This window comes from Fulmarus glacialis, unplaced genomic scaffold (assembly GCF_000690835.1).
Source record: "Fulmarus glacialis isolate BGI_N327 unplaced genomic scaffold, ASM69083v1 scaffold3805, whole genome shotgun sequence".
Classification (NCBI taxonomy): domain Eukaryota; kingdom Metazoa; phylum Chordata; class Aves; order Procellariiformes; family Procellariidae; genus Fulmarus; species Fulmarus glacialis.
In genome coordinates, this window is record NW_009210983.1 from 13,879 (window position 1) to 39,091 (window position 25,213).

A 25,213-nucleotide genomic window follows, 5' to 3' on the forward strand; every position below is an offset into this window, starting at 1 on the left:
GAATCTGTGTTAGGAGACAGCACAGCTTTGCACACAAACATTTATAGTGTGTAAATTTGAAACTGTACATGAGAAAATTGAATCCAGGTGCACTTACGTGTACATTTCTTGCAAACATACTTGGGTTTATTTAGCTATGTTGCCAGTGAAAGTACTTCCAATTATTAACCAATGTGATTCTCATGGGCCAATGTAAGTGAACAAAACAGTCAGCCCTGCTGACTGATGAAGAAAATGCTATCATCACTTAACATGATCAGGCAATTCAGGAATTCCAAGTACAGCCCAGCTGCCAAATATCTTACCCAGAATGGGTGTTTATAAATAGAAGATAACAATGGTGTATTTAAATTACCACTTAAAGTGACAATTTTGTACCTGTCCCTTGCTACTGCATCTAACTGAATGATTATACATTTTTAGCAAATGCACGACTACAATCATTACAGTTTTCTTTTAAACAGTATTTCTCTGCTACTCCTTTATCCTATGAGCTTTCAAGCTCCGTGACATATGGTAGCACTACCTGAGCTCTACAATCCATCTTTCCTTCCTCCCATTTGCTTTAGAAGATACTCTGTGACAGAATTTTTCTAACTGACAAATAAGCCTGTACAGACCAGGAAAATCTGTACTTTTTCAAAAGTAAAAATGACCTCTAAGGTATTTAAAGGATTATGTTAAAAAAAGACTTTGCTATTAAAATAGAATCTCATGTGTGGAGCGTCCTAGATAAATGTCTAAGATACTATTGAGCATTTCACAGTGTCCTCATTCAGCCGAACTTGTGACACTGCACAAAGAGTAAATTGTTGGCCACTGAATTGTAATGACTTTCACTCATCTGGTCTGCTTTGGGAATGTATTCTTGGTTACAAAATCTAGTTCAATGAGGGTTTGCACATCTGAGAATTGAAGAAGACAGGCACCAGAGCTGAGGGCAGTTTAGGATTATAAAGCATTTCTCCATCTTCGCTAGAGACCTGTACTGAGTGCCTTTTGATTCACATGATGTGCCTAACATCTGACACAAGCAATCTTTAAAAGACAAGGTTGGTATTTTCAAACACTGCCAGAAGACGTCCCAATGACAATGTCTGGAACAGAGAGACTGAGTGTTTGAATGTGCACAGAGTTTATCAGAAACCAAAGCTGAACTGCCAGGACTCTCAGTTATGCTCAAAATCACATCTATGCATTTGTATACACAGCACCTCCAATTACACGGAAAAATAGGGTTTACAGGTTAGTCCGCAGGTAACCACATATACCCAAACCTAACAAGTGAAAATGTGGCTCCCATAGCTTTCAGCTAAGCTAGAATAGGCCTGAACATTTATTTACTCCATGGTCTCCTCCCTCTTCATCTCTCTTTCTAAGATCTATGAAGGGTTGGATCAGCTGACCTCCAGAGGGCCCTTCCCATCTGAATTATTATATGATTATACTGGGTCTCTTTAGGGCACGTTTGCTCACGGAGAATGTATAGAGACATCATAATCTGAGATACATGAATGTTTCTGAACAGAATAACCTCTCCAAAAACAGAGCCTGAAATTCTGGAAAATTCGTAATATTTTCAGGAAAAGCTACTGACACGGAGTTGTCTTTTTTGTAAGGGGAACTTCAGCATCACACTGGAAAACAACAGGCAATGACTTACAAAGATTTCTTTTACTACATAACAAAGTTGCAAATCAGCATATGCATAACATGGTTTTTCATTCAGCTTTCAGTGTCTCTTTACCTCCGAACAGTAACTTGCTACATGCACAACATGCTGCCTTCAGTGAGACCACACACACAGTGCCATGCTTCTCGGCTATAATGTACCCTAGTCTCATTCTAGGTGAGATGTTTACAGGTGTTCAAGTAATCAACACATACAATTCCCAGGGACTTTCAATATTTGCCTTTCTAACAAAGTAAGTGCTTTTAAATACTATAACATAATTTGTAGAGACTCTGAAACCTCCCTTACCTCTTTCTTTACCTCTTCTTCATCTTCCAGAGTCAGTGCGGCCAGCTGCTTAGCTCTCTGCTCCATCAAGTTTACATATCTGATTGGATTGGATAAGGCCTCGATCACGTCTAGAAATAATGCAAATACTTCAGTTTCAAACCCCTTATGTTATGGTTCCAGTGCGCCTCAGGTTTTAAGAAAGAGACTGTATTTTTCACGCAGATCTGCTGCCGATAGGTACTCCTAAGTTCTAGAAACAACAGTGGAGGGGAGTACACCATCATGCACAAATACTCTAACAGGAACCCTCTTTGAGTTTGTGCTTGGGTCTCGTGGATGTGCATTTTCTGCACAGTGTTTTATGATGGATTTTCAAAGCTTACAGCATCAGCCAACTAGCATTCTGCTTCACATGAGGCACAGAGGAGCATTAGTAAAAATTCTGGTCTTAAAAAAATCAAAACAGCTGTACAGGATACTGTTCTTCACTGAAGAGGCACAGTATGGTCTTTAAACCTATCCCTGTTTAGAGCCGATTCCAAAATACAATGCTCTGCAATAAGCACGGCACTTTGCTTAGGAAACAATTACATACTACTGTGTCACGTAAGCAAAGTTTCATTTGTGTTTCAACGGCAAATGCCTGGGGTATTTCCTCCTTTAGAGTCATACAAGGCCTGCTGAAAATAAAAGAGTTGGCCATAATCCTAAACCTCAGGCAGGCCGCTGTAAATCAGGCCATCTTGTATGAGTGATGAGACATAATGATCCATCAGATGCAGAGGTTTGTTCACAGGAACTGTTTTCCCAATATGGCAAGTCATCTACACCACATTAATTTTGTGTTTCAATTAGCCTTTATATTTCCCAGTAGGAATATGTCACAGAATTACCTGCATAAGTATCAGGTACATAGTCTTTGACCTCTATGTACACAAAGAGAGCTGGCAGTGTCAAAGGTTGGTTCCTCTCATTCCTCAAACAGATGTAGTGATAGCCTGCAAAATAAGAAACAACCAGTTCAGAGCATAAACTCTTCCACGGGCCTTTCCAATGTAATTGTGTTATCATTTCATTTGTTATTTATAATGTGGCTCCAAATGAGCAAGCAACCCCAGGGACTTCTGGTAGGAAGAGATTTACCTGAAGGGTTTCAGAGATAAGTATACAGACGGGACTGCTAGAAAGGCACATGACAGTGCAGTTTAAAATAGTATTTTCCCTTTATTTTTACATCTGTGAATAATGCTAAAAATTGCCATTTATATAATTTTTCATGCATTCTATTTTATTGCTTTTGGCTGGATTTTTTTTTTTTTTTTACTTTTCAGAGCTCTTATTTAATTTTCAAAAGTGACCCTTGTAATACTCAGGAATCTGAACAGCCAAGTAAAACTGAGATGTAGTAGTCCATCCACAACACAGTATCTAATTTAAAAAACAGACGATGTAGCACTATATCTACAAAGTGTGTGTATATGAATCCTATCAGGTGACCAACCTTAGAAATATATCTGAAAAAAGAGTATTTTCAGACTGTTTTGAAAGCTGGCTGTCTTGTAAGAGTAAGGGTGCATATTACAGAGCAGCTTAGCCAAGTTAAGGGTGAGGCACCACAGATGGGGCAGCCCCAAACCCTTTCTCCCAGCCACCTACCACCATCACCTCTCTTGTGCACTGACACTTTTCCGACTTCGTAGATAGGCAGCTCAGCAAGCTAAACTCTGGAAAAAGCAACCTTCAGAAACTGTGAAGAGTCTCCCATCAATTTAGCTCCCCAAAATGCCTCACCATAAGGCTAGACGTATTAATGCCAGTTTAAAGACAGTGATGGCAGTGCCCAAGTAGGGGTGGGAGAAAGGGACTTGCAGTCCCAACGAACTGTTACAGCATCACAGCGCTGCAAAGCTGCATCCTCTGCCTCACAAGTTGGTGCCTGTTGCACCATGGTTGAAGCTGTTCTTCTTAGGCATGATTACGGAGCCGCACATATGGGTAGTGTCAAGATACAAGTCACGAGCAGGATACACTTATCTGGGGGGATCCTCACTTGGCTGTTGTGAACAAATTCCTCTCCAAGTAATGGTTAAATCCTTGCTTTGGGAATAATGGTAATTCTGTGGATTCGTGTGACAGTATGATATAGTTTTCAGTAATGTCTCAGGAAAGAGAGAAATTACGTATTACAAAGGTTTCTCAGTTCCCTCAAGCTCCTCCAGCAAATTTTCAGCATGTACACAAACTAAAATCAACATGCTGTTCTCCATCACACGCTGTAAACCAACGATTACTGGAGTCAAAAGGACAGAAGATAGGCCTTCGGGTAAAAGCTCTCGAAAGTCCTTATATGGTTTAAAACAGTGGCCTTTGCTCTAAAAAGCACAAGCTTAAAAGGAGGTACATGATTCAGTGCTCTGCTGAATGGACTCTGTGCTGCATGGAGGGTGAGTGCCATGAAAGGGGATCAGCCGCGGTAAGAGTTCACTTTCACCAGAAGAGGGAAATCCTTCACATCCCCCTTTCTCCTCTCCAATCCCCTATCTTCCTCTGGAGCTCGGCAGATCCCCCATGAGGCAATTATATCCATTAAGCCAGGAGAAAACAGTAGAGAGTTTTCTGCTGGATTGATAAGCTGAGTTGGCTCACAAAAAAAGTGTGGAGATTGGCAGAGCTGGCACAACAGAATGGCCAGGGAAACATGGCCAAGAGCAGGGTAGAGAGAAGGGAAGGAGAAGGGAAAGAAAAGTGACAACTGGTGAGGAAATCCTGGAGCAGTGACATGCCCAGGAGCCACCTTCCATGGCTAGCCTGTTTGCGCTTGCAGTGAGGCCATGCGACCTGCACCAGCTAAGACAAAACCACTTGGAGTTCTTCTTTGAAGACTCCTGACATCATCTGCCACAAGAGAGAAGGGACTGATTTATGCACTACCTGAGATCAGGTCTCCAGGAATAATATGGACAACGGCTGCTAGATACAGGGATATGCGAGTTTTGTGCTGCTGCTGGGACTGGCTAGATAAGGTACAGGGTACATACAGATATTCTTCCTTTTCCAGTGTGAGTGAAGCTGGGAGCATGTTTATGGCCCATATGCTTGCCCTAATTTAGTTTCCTCCCCTCCCCTCACTGGAAAAGCTGGCGCTGAAGTCGAGTGTTTCTCTTGCTCAAAATGGCAATGTCACTGCATCTTTCTGAAACATGATCTCTAACAAGTCTCTGGCCTGGAAAATAAGGGCTGAGTTGTTGCACAAGACAATTTTCAGTTAAGTGGCCACTAATTATAATAGAAATAATTATATGGTTTGGAATAGACCAGTAATTATTTTTTTTTTTTTTTTAAATTTTCAGCAATAAAGATGAAAGTAATTTTGGGTTGATTTAAAGATTTTGCAGAGATACAACAGCTTGCATATAGGTCAGTCCTTGCATGCATGTAAAAACCACATTAGAGGAGCATATTTTGCTTTCATTCCCAGCAATCTCCCATTCTTACAAAGATGACATCAAAATTGGCTGTCGCTGCCCTCTTTCCTCTTAAGAGTGTACAATTGCACTTTTTAACATAAAACTGTGAACACGCAGTTGATCTACTAGAGACCAGTAAGTGCCAACCATGCCTCTGATGCTCAATTCTACTGGTTTTCCTGGTTCATTAAAATCTAAATTTCTGGTGAAATATGGTATTTTCCTTTTCAAAGTCGAGACAGATTATTCAAATCCCCAGTTGCTATAAATCTGCAGAGTGGCTGCTGATTTACAGCACTGGGATTCTGGCTTGCTGCTTCTTTTCACTACATTATGTTTGCCTCAATGGAGAAAAAAGTTTACCTGGTCGAATTGCTGAGACTGGTAATATCCGATGACCAATAAATTTCCCTCCTTCTTCATACACTGCTAGCCTCAAACATGCCAGGGAAGGTAAAACGACCTAGAAGGCAATATTGTTGCATTATTAACTTTCTGCTCTGAATGAAACAGTTCCTTCCAGACATCGGCTATACAGTAACATCTACACATCCATGGGAAGGTCTTACCATATAAGAGGTCAGGGTCTATGCACCTGTGTGTCAAAATAACTCTCATAGAAACATTTTTCAATCAAACTTAATGTGGGACGTGTGCATCGTATGTTGAACCCAGCAATTTGACCCTACGTTTTCAATATGATACAAGGGACTTTGGCAGCTCAACTCCTATCACACTTGAATGCCACTCTGTTTTCTGCTTATTACTCACAGCCCTGCACGGTTTTCTTCCCTTGTGTTTGTGCCAACGGGATTACTCACTTCTGAGAAAAGTCACTGATAGGCATATTAGTGTTGAAAACTCAACAAGCAACTCAACCTGTTTTGCAGAGTGTGAATGTATGAATTACATGAACCATGTCAACCCCAGTAGAATCTTCCAGTGCTGCAGCACACTCACTGGCTGGACTAAAGAGGTTTAATCAGGCAGGATGTTTACTAGCAGTGGATGCTTTCTTGGCACTACATAAGAAAGAAGGCCAAACAGTGAAAAAAGAAGACAAGAAATCAAAAAAGGTTACTTACACTACCCTACTAAGATAGGAATCTTTAATATTACTTTAAAAAAAAGTGTAGCATAATTAATCTAATTTTCTTACTTCATGCAAATATACATACGAATACACATATTTTTAACCTGGGCACAGACATGCATTTGTTCAGAACATATGCTAAAATTCATCTAGAAAATGAAAGGGGGGGAAAAAAAAAAGCAACAATCCAAAACGAAGCATTTATCTAATTTATTTTCAAGATTACTAAAAATAGTAATCTATGCTTTTCTGAGCACAGAGGCAGTCAGGCACGATCGTTAACTAAATAGAGAAATGAAGTACACTAATTAGAAGTTCATTACAGAAGAAAAATGCTAGTGATGTTTCCAAACTTAAGCTCTGGCAGGCTGCCAAAGGAAAGTCATTCAGAAGGCCAAATATTCAGGGAAAAGGGCTGTACTCCCTAGAAAGCAGGGCTGCAAGTACCAATTGTATAAACATCTCTGTGAACTACATTTGCCTAGAGAGATACGAAAGAAATTCTTTTACAAACACTGGACTCAGGATCCACCTAACCACAGCGCCCAATAAGCAAAACTCAGAAATCCTGTTAGAAAACTGGCTGCCAAGTATATTGTGAAGTACAGCAAGACATTCACGTTGCACAATCCTAAAACATGCTCAGTATTTTCTGCTCCCTCAAAGTTTAGAGAATTAAGTCTGAGTAATAGTGTTCAAATTGCATGAGTAACTCAGGAGCCTACGTCTCATTGCAAGTGGATGGGATTTATGTGGTTTCATCACCAAGGTTGGATTTATATAGCACAATCTAGCGCTAAGCAGAGATAACAGATTGCTTTGAATGTGTTAGCTTGGACAGCCAGATTGTTATAGCTGTATTTGCATCGTCTTGCTCGCAGGTTAACAGGATCCGCTTTTCAGCAGGGCTCTTCAGCCACGGCAAAACAGTAATTCAGCTAAACTGCTTCTGGGATCTGTGCTTGCTCGTTCATAGCATGGCACTGCACCGTGCCATGCAGGTGAGTCTATCGACATGTCTGCTGTTTCCAGCTGCATCAGTGAAAGAATCAAGGTGACTTTAAACTCATTTATTTAGTAGGAGCCGGCATGACTAGAGTAGTAAAATTACACCAAAAGTGGTTAACAATAAACAGTTCAAGAAACAACTGTTTGGAATCTCTTTATCTTCTTTCTAACAAATGCAAAGTTTCACTAATCCACAGAATTACTCTACTGGACAATGCACATTTGGGAAGCAAGCATTACTGACCTTCTTAAACACTATGGTTTCCTCTTCCCAGACGGGATTAACTGCATTGCCTTGAGAGGTCTTGGTTTTCAAAGCTTTTCTTCTTGTATCCACAGGCAGGCCAAACATATCAACTTCTACATAGGTACCGACTTTTTTATCAGAAAGAAACTGACCTGAAATTATCTAAAACCAAAACAAAGGAGGATCACTAGAGACAGCTTTGGTGGATTAGGAAATGAGTGGCTGAAATGCAGATAGATAATTCTCATTAATGATCAGACAGTATGCATTTAAAATAAAACCAAAACAAAACCAAAACCACAATAAACAAAAAAACCACTGTTTAATACAGCAGACGCAGAAAAACAACTTAAGAGGCCTGATTTCCTGTGACCCTGTGGTGCTGAACTCCCTTATGAGCGATAATGTGGTTGAGATCATGCTGCTGTCCTTCCCTCAGCAAATCTCATTCCTCAATCCGGCTGCCTATTTCCACAACACAGTATCTTTGAGAACTCTCGTTTCTATCCAGTTTCAACAACAGGTTCAAAAAATGCTGGAAGAAAAGAGGTATAAGCAGCAGAGAAACTATGTATGTTTTTAAACTGGGAGGGAGAGAACAAGCTAAAAAGTTGGTATTCTAATAAAGGCTCTTCACAGAGGGTGAGGAGTTTTAGTATGAAAACAAGACAACTATAAGATAGCTGGTCTTTTCTACTTCTTATTTTTAACAGGAAACACAACTCTCAGCTTTCAAAAGTTAAAGGCAGGCCTGCAATTACTTCAGAAAATGGAAAAGGCACAGGAATATGTAGCAGTGTCACATTCAGGCTTGCCTAAAGCAAATCTTAATCTGTTCTCAGCTGTATCTTGTATGGGCATTAACATTATAACCAGCAGAGTCTTCACCAAGCAGGCAGAAGCAGCTGAATGACTCCTGGATGTTCATTCCTGTTAAAAATGCTGTGCATCTCCTAATAGCTATTGAATGACTTCCACCTCCATTTACTAAAATTACAGAAGAAAGTGCCCCTAAACGCACAGGAGGACCTGAAAGCTTCCGTGGTTACAGGTCACCACAAAAGGTCATTCCCACAGAGTCATCTTTTTTTACTATGCGTGTCACCGGATTATTACTTTATTCATATCCCTCCCAGCACTGCTCTGCTACGCTTGTGTCTGCAGCCTGAGAGGAAACACTTGCTTTCTCTAACAGAAAACAGGAGGATATTTTGCAGGTGATTCTATAATACGGACACTGTTCTAACGGACAAGTCCATTAAAGGAATAACAGGACTTCAGAAAGTTTATGTTTGTATAACTAGAGATATACCAAGTATAAATTTGTGATCCTGTCATAGCCAATGCAATCTATCCCTCTAAACATTCATACAAGTGGTTTTCAATTTGCAGTTTCCTGGTGGTTCTTGAACTTCATTAGAGGTCCTTAAAAAGAAATGAAGAAAAGCAAGTTGGCAATGAATTGCAGCTGACATTTATGGTTGCCCAGTTCTGCTGGAGAACTTACAGAGAACCAGAAAATTTATTTATACTAAATAGTGTACTGTTCTAGCTATTCCAGTGCAACCTACCGCTTCATAACAGCCTGTTTTAAATTCAGCTCTTTGTTACTAAAAACACAGCCAAACTACCCTAAAATCCATTCACTTCCCAATTACTTCTATGGAAAAGAATACACACAATAAAAATACATTTATTTATCCTACAATATGAAATGTGAGGCAGAAGATCCTCTGCAATTTAAGAATGAAATGTCCCTCGATGAAATGAAATGCATTTTATTTTCTTGACTTAGTATGGTCATTTGCTAGGCTGCTGCATAACAAATATATCTATGCTCCAACATTGTCATGAGAGCAGTTTTACCAGCTGCATACATACCTTGACAGACAAGGTGTTAGCTACTATTCCATCCACTATACTTTCAGTAAATGGATCAAAGTGCTTGTCTGGTCTTCTCATGAATTCTGGCTTTAACCTGTATCCGCTTTTGCCGTTGTATTCGTACATTCCCATGTTTATTTGCATAGACAAATCTAGGTGTTAAAAATATTGATAAGAACAACATCCTGGTGAGATGACAATTTAAAAAAGCAATAAAATAATACTATTTATTGTAATTTCAAACTGACTGTAATGTAAAAAGCTATTTATGGCACACTGTTGCTTGTTAAAAGAGGTTTCAGATGTGATCGCAGCCGCTCGCTTGGATTCTTTTGACTCATTTCATAACATTTTCACATTTTAAAAGAAGCCTTGATACTTAGGTTTTGAGTCCCTCAGTGTTGCACTGTTGTACCCGACCCAGCAAAGTACTTATGTTTCTAAACCCTTCTAACATCAGAAACCAGGCGCTTGATACTTGGTTGAAACTGGCCCAAAGAAGTTTTTACTACTCTGCAGACTCCCAGACTGTGTAGGGTTTTGGTTTCCATGGAAAGGCGGTGTATACGTGGGCACAACTGGAAAGGAAAAATGGAATGATACCATGGTACCATGTGCCCAGAAGCAGAACATGGTCAGGATATATCCTGGCATGCAGTAGATGGAAATATCTGTATGTCTCAGAACAGACATAGGCTTGGAAGACAACACATTCTATTTCAGAAGTGACTTGTGCTTCTAGGAGCCCAAATGTCTTTGTTTCTTAAACACTCACTTTTAAAGTGGAATTTACTGTCCAAGTCCCTTTTGTCTTGATATACTGAGATTTTGGAAGACACAGGAAAAAAATCCCTGCCAGATCTGACATGTTGCTCAATGGTACAAATGATGACAAAATATGGAGGGCATTATGTATGCATATTATACTAGCTACAGCATGGTAATTATGAATATTCCTAGTTAAAAAAAAAAAACAAACCAACAAACCTGTGTTAAAAATGTTAATTAACAGCTCTGTAGTATCATTCAATCACTAGACATCTTTTGATGCATAAAGCCTTTCCTACCTACGAATCAGAAACTGTAGCAGAGAAGTGGTAAGGTACACTTTACAAAATATAGAGACGAGCATAACTTACCCACAGTTTGGAAGTTAAGAGCAACCATTTGGCAGCCAGCATTCCAAAAGACTTGTGGCATGTAGTTTGAAGAATCTACACGTGTTCCCTTTGGGTAAATTCGGCTTAGCTGCATTTTGTTGTATCTAAATAGTGAGTAGTTAAGATACAGTATGTGTGACAAAAATCACTTTGCAGTGACGCTTCCAGAGGTCCACAGTTTTGTAGGAGATATGATAAATATGGGGTAACTAAACGTGCTGTTTGTTGCTGTACAGAGTACTCGGAATAAACAAGGAAATAGCACAGGCATATGCATTAAAAAGATAGCATTCATAAAATTCCATTTATCATTATGGTTACTAATTTGGGATTTTCCTAAGATTGCATTTATAGCTGTAAACAGCAAATCTTCCTCTGATGGGGGAGAGGTGCTCAGTTAAAAAGTAAGTGCTCTTCTGGAATAAGCATTAGAATTGGCCTCTACATACAGACAGAAATGATGAGTGTGCACTTCTTTTAGTTGAGTCTACAAATCTCAGAGATGAGAACATGCTGCAGGTTATCTGTGGAAATAGCTTTCCATTAATCTTCTTTAAGGCGTTATTTTATCTTGACCATTCATTCTTAACTGCAGCCATGATGAGAGACATTGAGAAACATCAAAAGGTCTAAGAATGCTCCTTAGCTTTTCTTTAAAAGTTATGAAAAAAACCTAAAGAAAAAAGAGAGAATTGTGTGGCAATAAAATAGCTCAGTGCTCTTAGGATTAGAGGTATGATGGGAAAGCAAGCTCTCTTGCATGACTTTCCAAAAAACTGTCAGCCACATTTTGACAATTTGCTCACATAACTCATACCACCTCATATAGGATGATAAATTTAACAATGAGAATACAAAGTATCAGGTCTTCAATATGTAGTTTATGCCTATTCCCTCTAGTCCTAGCCCACAGCACAAGGACTTATGCCAGCTTTTAAATTAGCTTATCAGAACTCAGGCCAATTAATTCATCTAGGAAGACAGTCAAATCTACAAATTTCATTTGGGTTCCCTATTTCCCCAGCTCCTGTCTCCAAATTTCAATAAAGCCCTGTAACAGATCTCAGACATAGAAAGGCTAAGAAAGCAGCTTTCTGAAAGTCAAGGATACTCCACAAATTCCACAGGAGACTTCGTAAGTTGCTCAAGCCCTTTGGTTTCCACAAAGGAAGACATTTCAAAACTTTTGTTGCGTTCTGGAAGTTTAAAGGGGAAATAAACACAGTGACACATTAGAGCATGAAATCATACGCGATACATGAGCTGCAAACAACTGGTTTAGTCCCACTCCCCCTATCCCATCGACTGTTCACCAGCTCATTTCACCTTGATCTCAAAGAATTTACATACACCACCGTTTGCGGGCAGAATAAGCTCACTCTGCGCATACTCAGGAGCTCCATCTGAACTCAGATTAGCACTGTCCGAATGAAGGGCATTGGTACCGCCTGAGATTGCTACTGTGCCAGCTGCAGGCAACAGGAAGTCAGTGCTCGGGCAGAGATCTCTCATGTTTGCTTGCAAAATACCACGTTGATATATTTGAGAGACAGAACCCAAAGCTCACAGGTGTGACGCAGAAGTATTGTAGCAGCTTTTGTGGGGAACACAGAGGGCCCTGCTGGATCTCTAGATTGTCTTTGCAGACAGATGCAAGGGCTTTGAGCCAATTTGAAGCTATAATAACTAATGTCCGTATCAGATTAAACTAAGCAGTGCGCTAGCTGTGCCTACAGCGGTTCTCGTTATCTTCAGTATGTCAGGGTAAGGTCACATCTGTCTTAAACAGTCATGGAAACATTGCTATCTAATCAAGCCTGAAGGTACACTCCTGTGTCCCAGCAGGTCTTCAGACCTAACCCGAAACTAATATGGAGCTTCTATGACCTCTTTAATTTGGTCAAACTTTCTGACCTGACAGTGGTGGAAAGCTCCTCCTAAGCTTATAACTCAGTAGGACTAAACATTCATTTGTGTATCGTTTGTTACTCACCTTTGCCTGTTGTGTGCACAGCCTTTCAATGTACCCATGCGACATGCTGTAGCAGAGCGCCTAAATCAAGACCCTTCTAGTTTCATTATTTTTTCTTTTACACTTTTGTACAGAAGGTAAGGATTCGTGTAAAATAATAGCTTCCCATTTCATCACAATCAGCTGTGATGAAGGGGCCACAGCGCTGGGAGGTCACATCCATTAGATATCTCAGCACTGCTCTCTTTAAAAATGAGGGAAATGGTGTCTGTGTTGAAACATGAACTCTCTAGCGTCCCCACTTTATTGAAAGCAAACAATAAGGCAGAAAAAAGGCTTGCCCTCATCCGGTTTTAGAAGTAGTTGTGCTGCAATCCCTGCAAAGGGATGGCCAGGAGGCCAGCCCGGCCAGCTCCTTGAAGTCAAACTGCGAAGCTGCAGGAGAGGGATAAAACTGAACAAAAGCACTCGTCTTGCAGAGAGAAGCAGGACAGAAACAGGAGGGCGCTTTCCTTAGAGGAAGCCAAAAAGGAAGCAGTGGATCCAAAGAAATGAGGAGCTAGATTGTTTGGGCCAACGTGAGAGGAAAATGTGCTGCCAGCCTGTGAACTACAAACTATTCTCAGTCTATGTTGAAGAGTCAGAGGATGACCGTGGTGTTCCAAAAGTGATTCTCTCCCTTAGGAAAGCTGGGACTCAGACTTTACTGCAGTCCCTATTTCTAATTAGCAACCATCACGCCATTTTTCATCGCTTTTATCTCCTAATGGCAAAAGATTCCTGCCATTCCCTAGAGGCTGCTCTCCCACCACTCCTCTTCCTTTCCAACAAGCAATATCCTCTCTTTCTCCAGACTCTGTTCCAGCCAGCTCACCTCCATCTCAGCTCCTTATAAAGGCACTGAGATTACTCTTATTCCATCCTTCCCCCTTACTAATGGGATAGCACTAGCAACACAGATATATAGTGGTTTTATTCTATTTAGAATACAGGTGCTAGAATTTGTTGTAGTAATATACTGTATCTCTCAACCTTATCTTAAAGTAGAGCATCTGTAGGAAACCAGAACTGGTAGCTGTTAAATGATTCGGTTACTAAATGTTCAGGGCTTAATCAAACTCCTAATTAAAATAAGAACAATTATTTCCTTGTAGTATCTGGAGAGGATTAAGAAACCTGCCCTTTGAAGAAAAGACTGTGCAGGAGAGACATTTCTCTCCCGTGATACATTACACTGTGCTATCTTACCAGGAGGAGGTTACTATGGAGTGGACAAACAACTCGATTGAAAAACTGCCCGAAAAACTTCAAAAAATACAGTTACAGCTACTTGCTGTCAGAGAGAGGGAACATATCTAGTGAGGGCAATGAGGGGACTGTTACAGATCCAGTGTTATTCAATATTTCTCTTAACAAGCTGGATGCGAGACCAGAAAATGCACTTTTAAAATGTGTGAATGACAGAAGCAGTGAGGTACTGTTATCACCATGGAGGCCAGGATCACAAATCAAAACAAATTCTGAATTAGAAAATATTAAGTCAGAAAAATGCTGTAACACTGAAACAAAACTGTATAAAAGACAAGTATGGAGCTTTACATTTAGGGAAATGAAGTCAGGTGAACAAAAATAAAATCTGGGCAACAATTGGATAAGCAGCAAATTAAAAAACAATCCTCATCTAACTCCTTCTTTATTCAGCTCATCTTCGCTGAATTTGATGAAGGTCCAGCAGTGAGTCCAGGCCAGGACCAAGACCAGAACCCACACGTCATGCTATAGTGCCCGCTGCTTTAACCAGCCAGCAACATTTACCATGTAAGGCCACTGCTTTAACGAACTGGCCACATTTACCACATAATGATTTTTTCGACACAAACACCAGAAATATTAGTTCCTTAACATTATGAGTTCACAGAAACAGTATGATTGATCAAAGGTCACATCAAGACTTAGGATAAAAAATCTGGATATCAGCAGTTCTTTACGAAAGACAAAACTTGGAAAGGCACAGGCATGTGAACAAAAGAAATCTACACAAGACAATTTTATAACAGCTGCATCAACTTGTCCTGCTAGGATTCACATGGCTTCCTTTCCAGAAGGAATATCTGCTTCCCACTGAGTTCTTGTAACACTCATTAAAGCTAGAGGAGATTATAAACATCCAAAGGGACACTACTATAGGGGACAAGCATAGCCCTCTGCATGATTTTGTGAATGCTTGTATGTACGTCTGTATAAATACCCACATACAAATGAACAGGTAGATAACTTCTTATATGTTTATTATTCATCACGAGTAAATGCAAAATCTTGTACAGAGATGTGGACTTCGGCACCAATTACCTGTCCTCTGCCAAGGCCTCCACAAATCCATAATAAATTAAAATGCTACACACTTCTTCAACTAAAAAGCTCCAAGAGGATATTGGAACCTGTCAAATCAAAGTGAAAAAGGGCAGGCAAACAGTAAGGGGTTCTGCCCCAAGAAAGGAAAAGATGCTGCAGTGTTTACTGAGGATGCCACTGAGTGCATTCCTAGCAAGGCATCTTCTGTAAAAGCCAGCAGGCGATAAAATTATGGCCTTTTCTATACAATACACAGAGGCAGGAAACAGTGAATTTGCATACGGGGAAGGACAGACCCTGAATCCTCTATAAAAGTAGCAGAGGCAAAATATAAAGCACTTGGCTCAGTCTGTAGGAATATTTGTCACCACCTTTCTCAAACTGCTTAAGTTACTCTTCAGTCATGGACAACAAAGACAATGTAAGTACAACATTTTCAAAAATGTTTTTGAAATGGCAGCACGTTTACTGCTGATGAAGTTTGATATTTAGACCTGCACAGGTTTCAAAATAAATATGGATTTATTTGGCTGGATAACAAGGGAACGTCTTCTGTCTGTGTGCCTGTATTTAACCGAGAGGAAGCCAAGTAGCATTTCTCCAGAACTTTCTTCCAAACACTTGCTAGGTAATTTTCAGTACAAGATGTTGCTCATGCTTAGCTTACTTACTTTTTGATACTTCAAATGACTCAAACTTCACAGGCTGAATGTAGTTCACCAGGTTAGACATCTCTTCCGTGGCCATAGCCTCACTTCCAGCAGTACCCTAGGACAGACAAGGGAAAATGCTGCAGTTTTGATCTGTCCATGGTGGCCATCAGAGGCCACAAATACCAAAGCCCCGTTTTCTATCAACCATGGTATCTTTCACTGATCCTGGCGTAGTGAAGACAATGCCTCACATAGTAAAGAAGAAAATTTGCTATAAAATGTAAATGTTTATTAAACTGCCGCTGTAATCATTCTTTTTACGTGGCTCCTAGGGAAGGGACTGCATTACCTTTACACATGCATACTGCTGAGCACATTTATCGGTACTGTTGGGTAAATAATAAATACAGCTCTAAGTTTTTGATGTCAAGTTTTTCTTCCAACAATGCTAAATACACCACAAGTAGTTGTCTAAAACAGATCAGCTGTGGTGCTATTAATTCTTATTCTTCAGTAAATGAAAATATAAATAAACAAAGATGTGCTTCCAAACCGATTAATAACCAACTTCAGAAAGTTGGTGGTGTGTTTCCCAGTGCTCTGCTTCCCTTTCTCCACTAGATGGTAGTCCCACTCCTGATAACACAAGCCAACCCACAACTGCTGGAACCAACCCATCACCATGAAACATATCTACACCCTTACTTCATCCATCGACGACTTTTTACAGTCATCATCATAGTCATCATCATCATCGCTCTCAATCTCTGCTTCTCCTGAAAAGTTTTAAGCAGAAGATAATTACTGGCTGAAGCAATAGTTATAATTACCAGCGATAAATTCGAGAAAGATGTGCAAGGAGCACTGCTTGAAGGAGACTACATTGTACGTGTCCTTTTTGTCACAGCACAAATCAAATACACTGCCTCGAGGGATTCATCTGTCTTCAGCATTGATAAGTTCTTATTGCCCGACCAAACAAAAACTCTTCCTTTGCAGCTGCTGGATGCTCAGTGTTTGGAAACCATGGGGTAGGTATCAGCGTTGTGGTGTGTGTAGCAGTGTGTAGGTATAGTATCACAAACTACTCTGAACAGATGTTCCCATGCTTGGGGCACAGCCCCGGGGTTTGGGAGATGCGAGTTCAAATTCCCGCTCTGTTGCAGGATCCCTGCAGGACTTTCAGTGAATGCCTCACCCCCTCCGGGAAGTGTACATGTAACAGCATGCACGGGGTGAAGCAATCATGCATGAAAATTGATGAGATTCTCATGTGCTGTGGTATCAAGGGCTGTTCAGCAAAATCCATCTGTTCTGAACGTATCGCAGTACACGTACTGAGGCAGTGCAGCTGGGAGGATCTGCCACAGGAGCCTAACTGCAATAGCTTGACTTCAATTCCCTTCATGGACTGCTTTGGTGTGCCTTACTGTTAGGACTCCGGTGGCATAGCTCAAATGCACCGGCTGAGGGCAGTGCAAATCAAATAATGTGAAGAAGATGCATAAGACTCATCCTTTCCCTGAAAATGTACTGATGGAGTAAATGGGACCAAATAAAACACATTTTATGCCTTGCTCCCAATTGCAGTGTACTCATCAAATTCCTATGGGCAAGACACAGATTCTTCATTGTTAATTAACGAATGCCTCCCCTAGCCTCCAAAATGTTTTGATTTGGTTGCACCAGAAATTAAACCATTAAGGAATATCAAGCTTATCTTTCTCTTTACTAACTCCTCCTGTGGGTCTGGCTGTCATAACGTATACACTGTGCATCTTAAGAAGACTCTGGAAAAGAACGTTTAACTTACACTGCAGTCACCTATCCACACCTATAGGATTGACAACTCTCCCTAAAGATTTTATTCCACAAACCTTTCAGCTTTCTTCAGCAGTGGCAATTTTATTTTGGCAGCACAAAAATCTAACCACTGTGCAGCATTCCCAAACTCTCCAGAGAATGGTAATTCAGTCTCAGTTCCTCCTGTCAGTTTAGGGTCTAATCCAAAGCCCACTGAGTCAATAAAGAAACTCCTCTTTGTTCCAGCAGGCCTTGAATCATGCCCAGTTGGTCCCTTCTGAACATGGAGAGCACATATGATTTAAATAACGAGTGTGCCTTTCACAACCAAATGATGACTACCCAGGCTGCGTTTCCTTCCAGATGCAGATGTTGAAATGTCAGGCTTTTATTCATGAACACATTTCTTCTTGAACATTTCATTGAAGAAAATAACATGATTGCTCAACAGGCTCAAGGGATGGCTCAGGGAACCTCAACACATTGCAGAGAGCCAGCCGAGCTCTCACAGGATTTGCAGTGACAATCTTTGGATGGGAAGCTCTCAATTGATTTAACCAGACAGGCAAAATAACACTTCGCACAGTCCACAAAATGGGGGACATGAGCAGATTTCAGCCAACTTGCACTGCTGAGATACCAGGTAGACGATAGCTTGTTCTTACTAGAAGTGTCCAGGGAGGAAAGTACGCAACACATTATTAATTTATTTTAAAATATTTAACAGGAAAACTCCCAAGGAGATCAGATCTCATTTTCAAGTTCTGCATCAGACAGCAAAACCAGGACAAATAATACATGGGATTGCAAACACAGAATAAAAATTAGTAAGTGTTTTAGAAAGTCTGACTACATCTGCATTGCCTTTCACCCAGCAGCATGGTCCTACACTCAAACCAACCTTCTTTTCCCGTTACGCTGCTGGGACACAAAGTCAGAGCAAGCCTTGGCCAGACTGAGGAGGTGTCTGTGCTGCGGACGCCTCCGTGCTCATTGGTGGTGGGATCAGCCCCATGCCATCACTCCTATCCCTTCCCAGGAGGGCACAGACACTGTGTATCATAAATGCACGTGGGCTGGCATATGCAGCTGTGCTGCAGGTCAAGTCCAGTATGTACATGTGAGCTTGTCTAAGGGACAACTAGCTGTAATGGCATAATTATTATTTGCATTTAGATGGGACTACAAACCCAGGTCAGGACAGGACCTTTCCATGGTACGTGGCACACAAATACAGTGAAAATGAGAGCCCTGCTCCAAGGGCTTGCCCTCCAAGTACGAGACAAGAGCCTGTCCGTGGACAGAGGCACACAGAAGAATATCAAGAAATAAAAAGATGTTGCTCCCTACCACAATAGGTAAGTTACAACACAGATACTGTCAACCGCTCATAGGCAGAAGGGCACAGGAAACTTCTCAGTGGAGTAATGGGGCAGTTTCAAGGATGTTTTCAAGGAGCTGCCCCTAGCAAGTGGGGCAGCGTGGGGAAGGCATAAAAGTGCTCATTGGGCAATGTAACAAGTGGACAAAGGAGGCCGAATCCCAACTAATGGGTAGAGGGGTTCAACACAGTAATACTTAATGGAAGATGATTAGGAGAGGAGAGCTGGGAATGACAAGCCAAATCCCTATTACCAAGGGTTGAGGAAGCAGAGTGCTAAATATTATCCATTCTCCCCATGCCTCAGCAGCGTGACAGGTATTCAGAGCCTAATAAAATGAAAGGTTATACATCGCTTGAAATTTAGAGGAATTTGGTAATCTGCTTTCTCAGACCCCTTTAAAATAACAGCCAGAACGGATTATAAATGTGGTACTTGCTGGCGCAGCTTGTTAGCTCTGTCACATTTAGGCAGCCACGAGCATCTTGGGGGGAGGTGGGGGGCGAGTGAATCACCTTTTCTTTTTTCCACAGGCTGTACATCAGCACTTGCTGATTTTTAAAGGGAAAAAATGAACTTTATTCAGTTTGCTAAGACATTTTACTTTGTAACAGCGGGCCATGGCCTCAGCTGGCATGCAGTAGCAATGTACCAATGCATTTACATACACTTAGCCTAAAACTTTTAATCCAGTTTTCTATTTACTTATCATGAAATGATGGAGCCAATTCTACCCTCTCTCTCTGTCTTACTGTGACTCTTCCCCTGCTGCACCCACTACTCTGTCAGCCTATCAGTGAGAATGAACAATTTGCTCGAAAATTTAAATACTGTTCAATTAGCAAGTTTTGGCTACTTTCAGTATAGGCCTACTTTGAATAAAATGTATGTACCTGCAGAACTGCCACTGTTCTTTTTGCAGTGTAATCTAACTTCTTTGAAAATCTTGCTTATTTACTTCCATTCATTGTGCTAAAAGAATCAGGTGTAAGATGCTTGTTTACCAAAACGACAATCTATCTCACAAGTGTTATTTCAGAAATTCTTTTTCTGCTTTGCCAGCTTTGCCGTACCTTTAGGGAAAGCTTTTTCCACTGACAGATACTATAGTTTTTACATCAGTTTCATGAACATCTTGCAAGTCATTCTGCACAGCTCATTTCAGAATTGTTTTTTTAATTATAATTAAATACTACTATATCACCACCACCTAGCTTTTATATGATATGTTTTATAAATATATCAAAAGGGTGGTTTATTTGGGTTTAAATCTGACCTCAAGCAGTGTAAGACACAGTGAAGCTTGCTATCAACTGAAGTACGAATCTCCATATTTTTTGCACTGCTGTGAAAAAACTCATTTAAAATCTCAAGAAGGCTAAATCAGCACAACTTCCTCCTGGAGATCAGCAGTAATTCTGACAGGAGCTATACAATACAATAGACTTATTTGAATAATACGCCCTGCTTGCTAAATGTAAAAATTATATTAAGGTTGAAGTATTGAAACACGTCATGTTAAGAAATGTTAAGAATAAGGCTTCCTTTAGTCTTTAATTGCATTATTCCTTTCATGTTCATGAAAGAACTTGGTACTGGGCATAGAGGAGCATAATGCTTGCAGTGCTCCAGCATTACATGTTGTCGATATTGAGATGCACATAAGGAACGAGGCAGTGAAAAGAAGGGTGTCACGGTGACTGTTGAGCACTGCCCCATGGAACCATGCTCTTCGCTGGGTCTTGCCACAGCGGTCTTATAAAATGCTGCATAATTTTTTTTTTTAAATGTTGACAGACAGAAATCTGGCATCTGATTTACAGAAATGTTGCGTGCTCATAGCTGTAAACTGTAGCTGAAATCTCTGGAGCTGTGCTCTGAATACTTAAAAATTCGAAGTATTCTTGAAAAATCAGATCCTGGATGTTCCATGTCAGTCACCCCTAAACTGTTCTTAAGGTCTCTCAGACTCGGCTGTCCTTAGATAAAATTGGCTTAATGTTATTTCACTTCCCACAGGTATAGAATAGAATCACAGAATCATAGAATCATTAAGGTTGGAAAAGACCTCTAAGATCATCAAGTCCAACCGTCAACTCAACACCACCATGCCCACTAAACCATGTCCCTAAGCGCCACATCTACACATCTTTTAAATACTTCCAGGGATGGTGACTCCACCACTTCCCTGGGCAGCGTGTTCCAGTATTGTTCAGGTAAATTCACTGCTGTTTGTCAAATGCTCATATGCAGCCTGGATATCCCCACAGAAATTCACTGCAAGATGAGGATGCCACATCTAGGATCAAGTATTGAATGACAGAGAGAAAGAATATTGACTAACTGCATTCTCCAAAAGAGGCATAGGCCCTAAAGCAGAAACAATGGCTGACAGAAGGATTACAAGTAATATATTTTGGCAGTCACAGACGAACCAAGTGACCACATCAATTTTGCAATCTCAGTTCTAGCATTTCCTAATTTGTAAGTGCGCATCTTCACAATCTACAGTTAACAGAGGTTGTTATATAGGTAATACAGCCATAATATTCACAGTTAATTTGTAAAATGACACACCCTATTATGGGACTGAGCCCCCTGCCTTGATCATCACCAACATCTAGATTCACAGCCCAGGTCTTTTCCTCTAAAAGCTCACAGAGAGGCTCCTGAAAGACAAAGCTGTACCCTCTACGCAGGGCAGGCACTCAGAAAGCAAAAGACATGCTTTGCCACTGGGTTCTCACTATGTGCTGGCAACAAAAATGTAGAGTTAGGAACCCAGGGTTGATTTCAAGTGTTGGAAAGGAGTCAGTCGGCATACACACACTTATTTTTGTGTTGCTTGGGATTTGTCTAAAGCAAATCAAGAAAACAGTATTAAATCATTCCCAACACCAGGATGAATCTTCCTTTGAAATCCAAGCCCTACTCCAAAGCCATGCCCTTTTCAAAGTTTCTTACCACAATAGTTGAAAACTCTTTCTTTGCTTCTAATGGGATAAACAATGTTATCCACAAATACAGCAGGATTTTTTTTTTTTTTAGTTCAGCTTGAGGCAAACTGCCAGCATGAAAAATTTCAGCTCAATTAATCAGAGTTTAGAAAAAATTACAACCAAAGGAAAAAAAAATTTTAATGGCAAATAGTAATGAACTTCTATTGCAGCAGAGCTTTCAATTTGCTCTGTAAATATTCTACTACTGGGGCATAAATGTCTACCCTTTTAGAAATCCCAAATTTCAGTCTTAATAATAAGAAGAAATTCTTGTGCAGGGAACAGACACTGGGCTGGGAATCCAGATACACAGATTTTGTTGTTTATCCTGCTGCTAATCTGCTCTTGTGGTTTAGAGCAAATCCTTATTTTATCTTTTTCTCTGCACTTCTCTTTGTCTTTTCTAGTTAGGGTTTAAGCTCTTCAGGACAAAGACCATCTCTTACTAATTTTTGCATACCAACACTCACAATGGTCCCCTGCAGATCCCATAGGCGTTACCAGAATATATGCATTAAATTACAGTAACTTTTCTATTTAATTTCCGATTTTAAAAATTCTGCTAATAATGAACAAGTTAAATGTAATAACACTGCTTTCCATTGGCTACATTCCCTACAATTCCTGACGGTAACAAATACTTTTCTGCAGTATTATTTTTGCCTGTTTCCATCTCTGGAACAGAAGAACATCTTATAGCACTTTGCATAGAGGTCTGTGATGTGTTCCCAACTAATGTAAGACAACAGCAGGTTGAGCCTCGCCTGCCTGAGGAAGAAATACCTCATTCACAATTATCCTAAATCTTAAGACACTGCAGAACCACTGCAGTTCTCCCGTGCAATGGGTCAAGTCTGAAGGGGCACCAAAGGGTAGGCACATCTCAGAGGCAACAGAAAAAAAAAAACACATTTATATTTGGTATTGGGCTTGGGCACATAGAAAAGGCACCCAAGGGTGAAGGAGTTGGCAGCTTGCTCTACTTCCTAAGCAGTGCAGATATACGTTAGTACACATCACTGAGCTTTACGTCACTCCATAAGTGATTCCTCAGCTGCGAGCCTTGACAGACTCCTGGATCACTGACGCTTAGCATTGCTTCCTACTGAGTAAGGTACACTGGTGTACCTTTACCTTGCTACAGCAAGCTAAATGGATTGAATTATAGCTGTAATTAAGCAGTTGTGTTTTAGGGAGAAATATATTTGCAGATTCAATTCATACCTGCTCCGGGGGAGGAAGGTTCAAACATACTAGATGTATCACTGCATGTGTTGGAAGCTTGCTCCGAGAGCTTCTTTTTTGCACTTCCATCTGCAGACTTATGCGACTTCTTTTTATTCTTCACCAGAATTTTGTACATTAAATCCATAGGGCTTGGAAGAGGAACCCCAGGTTCAAGCTTGCAGAAAAAGGAAAAGAAATTCGTTACAACAACAAAAGAAACAAGCTTATGGCAATTTCTTAGGGCCCACATGGTGCAAGATAATTTTGTAACCTTTATAAGCCCTGTTAAAATGAAACGTATTTTGCACAAGAGGTAACCTCAATATTAAATGAAACAGGGCTACTGAGAGCACTTAAGAAGAAAAGAAAAATGCTTTATGAAATGTCTACAGTAATAACCGAAATAAGTATTAGTTCAAATATGAAAGCCTACATTATAAAATGGCAGCTATGAGAATCAATTGCATTTAGAAGATTACAATTCACTGTATCAGAGCAATCTCTGCATCAGAAATTATATGCTTAAGTCACCAACAGCTCACATTGTTTAACCCCCTCCTTTAGACTCTGTTTTGAAAGGCTGTATATGAAGAATGACACAGGACCTAAACACTTAAATAAATATTCACACAGATATTTGTGCTTTGATAAATACCAAATCATATTACCGGGTATTTTTCCAATGGATCCATAAGCAATGCATCTCCAAATATTAATCTGCAGTACTCTGCCATTTTTGCCTGCTGTTTAGGGCTAAAGGGAAAAAAGAAAGACAGACATGAGTCCGACTAATGCTACAGAGTGAAAGCAGCAATAATGGAATATCTAATATCCCTAAACTAGATATAATTTCCTGATCCAATTGCTGTGGATTTTTCAGAGAGACCTAGATATATCATGCAATTATTCTGATTCCTCTGATAGAGCTTATCAAAAGGATCATACGTGAAGTAAAGGCACTAGTCAATTGAATAATAGTGAAACTGAACTTTTAACATTGAAGTATATTTTCCCGTGCACTTAGTAGAAAATGAAAAAAGGAGGCTGTCAGCTGTTACCTTTAGGGAAATAACCATTATATGAATTTGCCTGTTTTAGGCAACATTTTTATTCAAAGTTTAAATATTTTCCTCCTTATGTTACTTTATACACATGCCTGGCAGTCTTCTCACACACACAGCCCCCCACCCCATTTGGATGACGTTCTCTTTTTCTCATACCTGACCTAAGGCAGAAACCCCAAAACAGTTACACAGAAAGCAGTCTCCTCTGCAGGTGTCTCTGCTAAATTTCGCAAGCCAAGGGTACTTATCACCTCACTCAGCATGTCTATAAGGCACAGCCATACAGAAGAAGGGGCAGATGACATTACTTGGGTCTCAAAACCAGCAAAGCTGCATCAGTTATAGGCACTGGTAGAGAAGCAGCTAGTTTTACTGCAGATTTCTAAAATGCAGTTAGTTTTACTGCAGATTTTCTGCTAAAATGCAGCCCACTTTCCCACCCTTTTTGTTAGCCTGTGTGAGGTGGGTGCTGTGCCTGTGCAGCGTGACAGCCTGCCCAGCCACAGCCCTGCCCGGAGCTGCAGCTGCACCTCTGCACCGTGCTCCACGACAAAGCACTGACCCATCTGCAGACCTCCTGGGCTGGGTTTGCACCAAAAGCTTGCACTGCTCTCGCCAGCTCACTCAGAAGTATTTCCCCTGAGATATCCTCACTGGCAGAAGTCATAGCGTAGATGTAATTGTGCTACTGCTAAGATGTATTATGTCAATTTGGAGAATTGCTGTAGTAAGTGCTGGTATATCTTACATTTTATACGCATATAATTACATACCGCATGCATGTTATGTGTATATAACTGGGACCAACATATCAGGACAGCCACCTTAGTGGGGATCTGGATGTAACAACAAGCTGCTACGTGGAGCTGCTCGATGATCGTTTTAGCTTGTTTGGGTACGTGGTCAGATTCCTTTTTTTAAAATTCTTACGTTTTATTT

At 40.5% G+C, this 25,213-nt stretch overlaps 1 protein-coding gene across 1 annotated transcript in view; it reads right to left on the reverse strand.

The window, feature by feature from the left end:
• Positions 1-24,941, reverse strand: part of PLCB1 (phospholipase C, beta 1 (phosphoinositide-specific)) — a gene marked incomplete at its 3' end in the record, with an annotated part of 37,570 nt that extends 12,629 nt beyond the window's left edge. The window contains exons 1-13 of the mRNA XM_009577333.1: positions 24,837-24,941; positions 24,431-24,435; positions 23,879-23,963; positions 23,208-23,385; positions 16,505-16,575; positions 15,818-15,914; positions 11,934-12,018; positions 10,802-10,926; positions 9,660-9,814; positions 7,776-7,940; positions 5,794-5,893; positions 2,857-2,961; positions 1,982-2,091 (exon numbers count right to left, since the gene is read on the reverse strand). Of these exons, the coding sequence (XP_009575628.1) occupies positions 1,982-2,091; positions 2,857-2,961; positions 5,794-5,893; positions 7,776-7,940; positions 9,660-9,814; positions 10,802-10,926; positions 11,934-12,018; positions 15,818-15,914; positions 16,505-16,575; positions 23,208-23,385; positions 23,879-23,963; positions 24,431-24,435; positions 24,837-24,941 (1,386 nt within the window). The remainder of the gene's footprint in view (positions 1-1,981; positions 2,092-2,856; positions 2,962-5,793; positions 5,894-7,775; positions 7,941-9,659; positions 9,815-10,801; positions 10,927-11,933; positions 12,019-15,817; positions 15,915-16,504; positions 16,576-23,207; positions 23,386-23,878; positions 23,964-24,430; positions 24,436-24,836) is intronic.
• Between the last annotated feature and the right edge of the window lie 272 nt (positions 24,942-25,213).